Genomic DNA, 9978 nt, shown 5'->3' on the forward strand with positions numbered 1-9978 from the left:
AAGATAAAACCTCATGAATAATAAAAGATAAAAAATCATGAGTGATGTTCTAGCATTGTAAAACCTAATAAAAGGCTGTAAATCTCTTAACAGCAGCTCAATTAAACCAGTACACAATAAAAATAGTTAATAATGAAACTAGGTCAACATTAGTTTAGCATGATGCATTTCTTTCTTCTGATTTTGAGCTCTCGACGGGCTTCATGAGATTCTGCTGCGGTGTAACATCTCACGTTTCTGTCCCGATTGACCCAGACAGGCTTTAGAATAATCTCCTAGCTCATGAAGATGAATCAGACACAACAAGCTGTGAGGAGAGGCTTTAATTCTATTTTGCATCATTTATATATACAGAGCCAAAACAGGAACTATCCCAGAGTTAATTTTAATGGCATCACAGAACACAGCAATTACGTTGATGACATCACAACGGTCACATGACCGCGCCCTCTTTTCTTGCTGAAAGACTGTTATCTACGCTTTGCTTGTCTACAGCAGCTAAAAGAGCATCTGCTCTGATAAAAACATGCTAAAGACGAAGTGAAAACATTAAAGCCAGAGTAATGAGAGCTGGCACAGACTGCACTGTCTGCAGACTCATAGTGATGTGATGTAATGAAGGCCGGGTCGTGTGATGATGGGGCTCGGTTCTGATGAACCCCGGCAGCAGACCGGCTCGCTCTTCCTCCATCAGAACCCTCTCCTCTTCACGGCCGCGCTCAGAATCACCAGCTCCAGTTTTAGGGCCGAAGACTCAGTCTGAGGAGAGACGATGAAAACCGTTCAACATCACAGACATGAAAACGTGCCAGAACACACACTGCTTATATTGTAAGACACAACCATCCATCAGTCATCCTACACCACGTCACACGTCACAAAACACACAAACAGGAAGATACAGACCATCAGAAGAACTGAGAGCATGGAAACGTGGACTACGTCTCAATATCTGTGACGTGAAAGAGCTTCATCACGACAGGACTATGATTTATTTTTAAATGCATTTGGACAAAATGTGCAAATCACAGAGCTGCTGTTTCTGTTGTCCATTTTGAGCACAGATTAAGAGTCAGAAAGGTGACGCACATCTGAGTCTGAACCCAAATGAAACACAAAGCATCGCAACAGACGTCCAACAAAACAAAGGCTTACAGGAGAAAACAGCAGAAACACGACACAACGGCAGGGATGCGGGAAGAACAACACGCCACCGCTGACGATACCTGCCAGGCCATGAAGCAGGTCGACGATCAGGTGACCCACAATCGCATACGTGACCAGAACCAGCAGCAGCAGTCCCACAGTGATGTACAGCACATGCGGCGGCACAGAGATGGAGTCTCGCGCCGGAGGCCTGTACTCCACGTACGGAGACGCGTCTGACCCGTGAGACTGCAGCAAACGCTGAGAACCCGCGGCCCACGAGAGCCTCTCCTCTGCAGAACCAGACGAGGAGGAGAGGAGAGAGTCCATGCTGACTGACAGCGTCCGTCCCGGAGCCGATCTGAACTTTCAACATTCAACACTCCTGCTAACCAACAAATCTGCTGTTCAGAAAATGAGAACGAGAGAGAGAGAGACATATAGGGCAGCACGCTTAATTACAGCTCACCACATAAAGAAATAAAGAAAGGTTTTAAAGTTTTCTAATCACAAACAATATCTGCCTGGATTACAGGGGAACGATTGAGCCGCAGAGAACGAGGAGATTAAGCCTGTTTTAATCAAATCCTGAATCCACCAGCGTGTGTTCCAGCACACCGAACATTCCCCAGATTAGGAGAACCACGTCCAGAGATTCCCGTCTAATCCAGCAAAGGAGAGAATAATGGGCAGGTAGAAGCGTGTCACACTTCACACCACAGACGCTACAGTAATGTAGCACCGAGAGAAACCTGCAACTCAAACACAGTTCTTACCTTGACACTTAATTTCTTTGTGCACATGATGTGAGACTAAGTCCTCATGCTACCGAGCCGTGCCGCTCTGTCTACTCCGGACACACTTCATCTGGATCCTCTGAATTTAACCTCATCAGCTCATATAAGAGAAAGGTCCACTCCACGACTGTGATGCTGATGTTGAACACGACGATCAAAACCATGAGCCAGTGCAACATGCTGGTGTTCTGTGGAGTGTCTGCGCGAGATGCTGTCCTGCTATAATCCCCTGATCACACTTGAAAACGCTGTCATATGCATCTCCAAAACTAATCCAACTGTTTATCTAATAAGCCTTCAGCTCAGATCCCATCTGCACTGCTTACAAGCCCCCCCGGACCCCCAGCAGCTCAGTCTCTTCTGATGAGCTGAATCAGGTGTTAGATGCGGGACACACAACTCCTGCAGCGCTGGACCGTCTCCGAGCAGAACCACACCTGGGATGCTTTTCATGCTTCACCTGTTATTTCATTTCTTCTCTCAGGTGAAATAAAGCGACACGACCAGCAACTCTTTCTTAGGAAATGGCGCCATTTGTGTCTCTGTGACAAACATTATTTAACTCTTTTTAGTGTGTGATGCAAAGAAATGCATTAATGTTTTCATTAGATCATCAGACAATTAGCATGTCTCCATTCATCACATAAAACTGCTTAAGTGTATTTGAGAAAATACAGTACTGACTGTAACAATGTGTCCTCAACCTCTCAAATATTCTGAATATAACCGCTGCACAAGGGTTTCAAAGAGAAGGGTTAAAAATACTTTCCTGCAATTACAATGTAGTGCTGAAGGTTTAATAACGAAATATAAGAGTTTGAGAAAAGCCCATTAAGAAGCCATATTTATTGATTGTTAATCTGAAAGTTGATGAACTGTAGTGAAATGACTGAAAAAAGGCACCACTTCCTACTGGACAAGTTGTTTCTTCAAGAAATATCCTATCTAAAGAGTTAAAAAAATAAAATAAATAATCTATGCATATAGTAGTGATTATATAAGTGAGGGAAAGTTGTAATACATTGAACCGTGAGGCTGTTTTCCTCTTACCTGTAAATGAACAAGCGCTCCACAATTCCCAAACGGCGCGTCTGTTACAGAACAAACAGGACAAAAGAAAAAAAGAAAGGCTGACAGAAAACTGAAAACTGCAGGGAAGCGGTCTGTAGCTGCAGGCGTCTGACGCAGAGGAGACTCTCTATGAAGCTGCGTGAGATCTGCATGCTGACGACTCTACGCCGGAGACACGGCCGCCGCAGCTCTGGCCTCCTCCGTCTCGGCCTCTTTGAAGAAGACCTCCGACATCAAGAAGGTCCAGAAGATGATGCTCATGGACGTGTTGACGATGACCATGAAGATCATGAGCGGATGCAGCATGCTGGCGGTGGATGAGCTTTGGCTGAACAGGAGCGTGTGGCGAGCGTCAGTCTCTCCCGAGACGCAGATAATCTGGCTGTAAGGAGTGACCGCAGACAGAGAGTTTCAACACTCAGCCTCACCACATATGATCCCAGCAGAACATATGATCACTGTGACCGGACGCTCATCTACAGGTCCTACAGTATATCTTCGAGAACTTCAAATGACCCTTGACCTGAATACACCCGTCTTCCCTGATATTATCTCAAGACAACAGGAGATATAATCCTCAGCCTAATCTTGTGCCAGATTTCACTGCTTATTCTTAATCTAAACCCTGAGACAGATGGCATGTTATGATGAGCACTGTTAAAGGGATGGTTCACCCAGAAATGACCATCCTGTCGTCGTTTACGCTCCGCTCAAACCCGTGTCATGTTTGGAAGGCGAAAGAAGATATTTTGAAGGACAATGGAAACGACTACGGACCCCATTGACTTTTATTGTATGGGCAAAAACATGACACCAACAAACATCAATACAAACATCAGGCAGAATACGATCATAATGAGAGGCAACATTACTGTTTATGTTTAATGATTTAAAAGAACGCCAGTGAATGATTATTAAAACACATCCATACAGCATTAGAAAGCACAGTACAAAGATGTGACGTTCACAGTCTTTATGAAGAAGAACATTTCTTTCACACTTATCTATATCTTCAGCATCTTTCCTCTTTACTAAAGTCTCTTTTCTTCATGATGTTTGAGTCTCAGTGTGTTTGATTCAGCTGCTGATGTATGAATAAGTTCTGCTCAGTTTCACACAGGTGTAGAGAATCACATTAACGAACAACACCATCCACTAACTCACCGGTTCCCAACCGTTCCTGGAGCCCAGCTCTGCACGATTCATTTCAGGTCTTGGAGTAGGCTTGTTCGAGACGCATCGGAAGCACCGCCACAGCGATTCAAAAGCATAAAGAGCCGCCTGCTCTCGCGGTGCTTTGTTGTCACACGCCGATGCCTCTCGAACAAGCCTACTGTCTGCTAATGAGCTGATGATCTGAATCAGGTGTGTTTGATTAAAGAGACGTGCAGAGATGGGCTCCAGGAATCACTGCACTAACTAACCCACAAACACACTACTGACAGCAGCTCAGAGCCGTGTGTCTTTCTGTACAGTTCATTACTCTCGCTGTGATGTTCTGCATTCAGATGTGACTGAAGTGAACAGATGAGATCAAGTTCTGGAAAACACACAGCACAAAACAGAGGAGGAGAAGAGCCAGAGCATTGCAGCGCTCAAGGACGGCAGGCTGTTCACAGACACGCGTGACGCTCGATGTCTCCGTCTCAGCAGGCCAGTGTCCGCTGCTGGTTCTCCTGCTGCAGGAAGTACTGGCAGAACAGCGCTCGGACTTCCTCTCCGTCGTGGTCGTCAGAGGCGGGTGACACCTCGTCTGCGGGCTGCGGACTCTCCTCGTGACGCACCGCCTCCTCCCAGCGCTCGATGAACTCGTCTCCGTGCACCTCGCACACGTTGTGCAGCACGCAGCAGGCCAGGATCATGGTGGGAATCACGTCCATGCGGCAGTCGTTCCTCTTCAGCAGACACTGCCAGCGCGCTCGGAGCCGCAGGAAGGCCTCGTCCACCACGCCGCGCGCCCGCTCCAGCTTACGGTTAAATGCTCTCTGAGCGTCCGAGAGCGCGCCGGACTCCGGGAAGCTCTTCAGCAGCCAGCTCTTCAGCGGGTATCCGGCGTCTCCCAGCATCAGGTATCCCAGCGGCCGGCCCATGAAGTCCAGCGGCGGCTCGTGCAGCAGGAACCCGTCGCAGCCGCGCGCCCACAGCGTGGAGTTCTGCAGGATGGCCGAGTGCTCGGTGCTGCCCGGGAAGCCGGCGCACACGTCCCAGAACTGCCCCAGCCCGTTCACAGCGCCCTGAGTGACCACCGACAGCCAGCCGCGGCTGTTCCAGTAGCTGTGCGTGTTGCTGGACGGAGCGATGATGGGCACGTGGAGGCTGCCGACCGCTCCCACGCAGTGAGGGAAGCCCCAGCGCGAGGCGAAGAGTCGTGCAGCATCCTCCAGCTCCTGCTCGCTCGGGGAGCGCAGGTACAGTGGCCGCAGCAGCAGCACGATGGCGTGACACACGTCTCGCACACACTTGCAGACGGTGGAGCGGCCCACGCCGAACAGAGCACTGATGGTGCGGTACTCCACATTAGAGGCCAGACGCCACAGAGCCACGGCTACACGCTTCTCCAGCGGCAGCGCCGGACGTAGACGGGTGTCCTGACGGCTCAGCCGCGGCTTCAGCTTTCCGCACAGCAGGAAGAACGTCTCTTTAGTCATGCGGAACTTCTCCAGCCAATCGGAGGGCTGGAACTCCCTCATGACCACACGCTCCCACCAATCGGTGCTCTCGATGCTGCTCCAGACCCGCGTGGGACGCGCCGGCGGGCCACCGACCGGACGAGAGGTTTGAGCGATCATCATCTGCGAGAGGAAAACAGCTCTGTTAGGGTCACCTGCGCAGTTCAGGAGTGTAGAGAACGTCTCGTATTCAGATTATATGAAGTATTAAAAATTCATAGAATTTTTGCAGTAATGAGCAAAATGAAGTATTTTCTTAAATATAAATTTAAACACAATATTAAAGGGATGGTTGATTGTGTTCATGGGGTGCAGTCTAACATGTGTTGATGCTTCGTTTTTTTTAAAAACGCATTATTTTTCACATAATTTACCTTTATTCTACACCGCTCTGTCCCTTCTCTGATAAACGCTCTCATGATTTCCTGTTATTATGAAGCCCCTCCCTCAGGGACGTAACTTTGCAGATATTGTTTATGTTCAAACAGCAACTTTACACACTAACTACCGTTAAAAAAGTTCAATCACAATCAACCACCCCTTTAAAAAATCTGAAGCTTGTAGATTGTAGAAATAAATGTAGATTTAGTTTCTTAACTTTTTTATACTGTGGCTGAGACAGCTCAACGCGCTGCAAATGAAAAAACATGCAAATAGAATAAAACCCATCCAAATTAAGAAAACATCTTCATCAGTTTGACAGCACAACATGACCAAATACAGAAACGCACTGCAAATACTCACAGACCACATCGGAAAAGTTTAAGGGAACTGCAACAAACAGTTCCCTTAATGTTACTGACCACAACATTCTTTTGCATAGACTAGAAAACTTTGTTGGCATTAGTGGAAGTGCATTAGCATGGTTCAAATCGTACTTATCTGACCGCCATCAATTCGTAGCAGTGAATGAAGAGGTATCATATCGATCACAAGTGCAGTATGGAGTACCTCAAGGCTCAGTACTAGGACCATTACTCTTCACGCTTTACATGTTACCCTTGGGAGATATTATCAGGAAACACGGTGTTAGCTTTCACTGTTATGCTGATGATACTCAGCTCTATATTTCTTTGCGGCCCGGTGAAACATACCAATTTGAAAAACTAACGCTAATGCTATTAACGCTAACGTTAATAGTTGAAAAAATATTTGAATGCATAGTCGATATAAAAAACTGGATGACGAGTAATTTCTTACTGCTAAATTTTGAAAAAACAGGTGATGAACTGCCTTTAACTAAAAATTGAGTGTTTACTATTGTCACTTTGCATTATTTTCCTAATTAATGACACAATCTGTATTGTTAAAAGCGCCATATAAATAAAGGTGACTTGACTTGACTTGACAAGTGACAAACATGGGACATGCTTATCAATGTCTGCTGAGAAAAGGTAATTTTTTTTTGTTTATTTTAACATCCTGATCATATGATTCCTTAGCTTTTTAAAAAATATATTATTAGCCTAAACAAGCTGACGAAACACATGATTACTGTAACTGTGAAATGTTGTGTAAGCTGTCTACTTTTACAACTTCTCTTACAAAATGTAACCATGGTTTTACAATTAAAAAATACATAAATATATACATTTTATATATATATATATACATACAGTCGTGGTCAGAATTATTGGCACCCTTGGTAAATATGATCAAAGACGGCTGTGAAAATAAATCTGCATTGTTAATCATTTTGATCTTTTATTTAAAAAAATTCACAAATATCTAACCTTTCATTGGATAATAAGAATTTAAAATGGGGGGAAATATTATGACATAAATGTTTTTCTCAAATACACGTTGGACACAATTATTGGCACCCCTAGAAATTCTTATGAGTAAAATATCTGTGAAGTATATTCCCATTCAATGGTGCTTCATATAACATTATCCAGAGAAACAAGTGTTAATGATAAATCCCCTGTGTCGTTTGTACTGGCTACTGTATACAGGCCACCAGGGCATCATACAGACTTTATTAAAGAATGTGCTGATTTTATATCCGAGTTAGTGCTGGCTGCAGATAAAGTTTTAATTGTTGGTGATTTTAATATCCATGTTGATAATGAAAAAGATGCATTGGGATCAGCATTCATAGACATTCTGAACTCTATTGGGGTTAGACAACATGTCTCAGGACCTACTCATTGTCGAAATCATACTCTAGATTTAATACTGTCACATGGAATTGATGTTGATGGTGTTGAAATTATGCAGCCAAGCGATGATATCTCAGATCATTATTTAGTCTTGTGCAAACTTCATATAGCTAAAACTGTAAATTCTAATCCTTGTTACAAGTATGGTAGAACCATCACTTCTACCACAAAAGACTGCTTTGTAAGTAATCTTCCTGATTTATCCCAATTCCTTAGCATTTCCAAAACCTCAGAACAACTTGATGATGTAACAGAAACTATGGACTCTCTCTTTTCTAGCATTTTAAATACAGTTGCTCCTTTACGCTTAAGGAAGATTAAGGAAAACAGTCTGACACCGTGGTATAATGAGCACACTCGCACCCTAAAGAGAGCAGCCCGGAAAATGGAGCGCAGCTGGAGGAAAACAAAACTAGAGGTATTTCGTATTGCTTGGCGGGAAAGAAAACCTATCCTACAGAAAAGCATTAAAAACTGCTAGATCTGATTACTTTTCTTCTCTTTTAGAAGAAAACAAACATAACCCCAAGTATTTATTCAATACAGTGGCTAAACTAACGAAAAATAAAGCATCAACAGGTGTTGACATTTCCCAACAGCACAGCAGTAATGACTTTATGAACTACTTTACTTCTAAGATCGATACTATTAGAGATAAAATTGTAACCATGCAGCCGTCAGCTATAGTATCGCATCAGATAGCTTGCTATAGATCGCCTGAGGAACAATTCCACTCATTCTCTACTATAGGAGAGGAAGAATTGTATAAACTTGTTAAATCATCTAAACCAACAACATGTATGTTAGACCCTATTCCATCTAAGCTCCTAAAAGAGGTGCTTCCAGAAGTCATAGATCCTCTTCTGACTATTATTAATTCATCATTGTCATTAGGATATGTCCCAAAAACCTTCAAACTGGCTGTTATTAAGCCTCTCATCAAAAAACCACAACTTGACCCCAAAGAACTATTTAATTACAGACCGATCTCGAATCTCCCTTTTCTGTCCAAGATACTAGAAAAGGTAGTATCCTCACAATTATATTCCTTCTTAGAGAAAAATGGTATCTGTGAGGATTTCCAGTCAGGATTTAGACCGTATCATAGTACTGAGACTGCTCTCATTAGAGTTAGAAATGACCTGCTCTTATCATCTGATTGTGGTTGTATCTCTCTATTAGTGCTTTTGGATCTTAGCGCTGCGTTTGACACTATTGACCACAACATTCTTTTGCATAGACTAGAAAACTTTGTTGGCATTAATGGAAGTGCATTAGCATGGTTCAAATTGTACTTATCTGACCGCCATCAATTCGTAGCAGTGAATGAAGAGGTATCATATCGATCACAAGTGCAGTATGGAGTACCTCAAGGCTCAGTACTAGGACCATTACTCTTCACGCTTTACATGTTACCCTTGGGAGATATCATCAGGAAACATGGTGTTAGCTTTCACTGTTATGCTGATGATACTCAGCTCTATATTTCTTTGCGGCCCGGTGAAACATACCAATTTGAAAAACTAACGCTAATGCTATTAACGCTAACGTTAATAGTTGAAAAAATATTTGAATGCATAGTCGATATAAAAAACTGGATGACGAGTAATTTCTTACTGCTAAATTTTGAAAAAACAGGTGATGAACTGCCTTTAACTAAAAATTGAGTGTTTACTATTGTCACTTTGCATTATTTTCCTAATTAATGACACAATCTGTATTGTTAAAAGCGCCATATAAATAAAGGTGACTTGACTTGACTTGACAAGTGACAAACATGGGACATGCTTATCAATGTCTGCTGAGAAAAGGTAATTTTTTTTTGTTTATTTTAACATCCTGATCATATGATTCCTTAGCTTTTTAAAAAATATATTATTAGCCTAAACAAGCTGACGAAACACATGATTACTGTAACTGTGAAATGTTGTGTAAGCTGTCTACTTTTACAACTTCTCTTACAAAATGTAACCATGGTTTTACAATTAAAAAATACATAAATATATACATTTTATATATATATACATACAGTCGTGGTCAGAATTATTGGCACCCTTGGTAAATATGATCAAAGACGGCTGTGAAAATAAATCTGCATTGTTAATCATTTTGATCTTTTATTTAAAAAAAATC

The 9978-nt window shown here is 43.0% G+C and overlaps 1 protein-coding gene across 3 annotated transcripts in view; it reads right to left on the reverse strand.

The window, feature by feature from the left end:
- Positions 1-340: 340 nt before the first annotated feature.
- LOC107748640 (putative nuclease HARBI1) overlaps positions 341-9978 on the reverse strand; it is a 12184-nt gene continuing 2546 nt past the window's right edge. Inside the window, exons 1-2 of one of the 3 annotated variants that reach the window (XR_001640951.1) lie at positions 2994-3593; positions 341-759 (exon numbers count right to left, since the gene is read on the reverse strand). Coding sequence is in view for 1 of the 3 variants with exons in the window: in XM_016563524.1 (XP_016419010.1) it covers positions 4661-5806 (1146 nt within the window). In the remaining 2 variants the exon portion in view is untranslated. Of the gene's footprint in view, positions 760-1922; positions 2335-2993; positions 3594-4178; positions 5807-9978 lie in introns of those variants that run through there. The other 2 variants (XR_001640952.1, XM_016563524.1) reach the window with 2 other exon arrangements.

This window comes from Sinocyclocheilus rhinocerous, unplaced genomic scaffold, assembly GCF_001515625.1.
Source record: "Sinocyclocheilus rhinocerous isolate Xijiao unplaced genomic scaffold, SAMN03320098_v1.1 scaffold2485, whole genome shotgun sequence".
In the NCBI taxonomy this organism is placed as follows: domain Eukaryota; kingdom Metazoa; phylum Chordata; class Actinopteri; order Cypriniformes; family Cyprinidae; genus Sinocyclocheilus; species Sinocyclocheilus rhinocerous.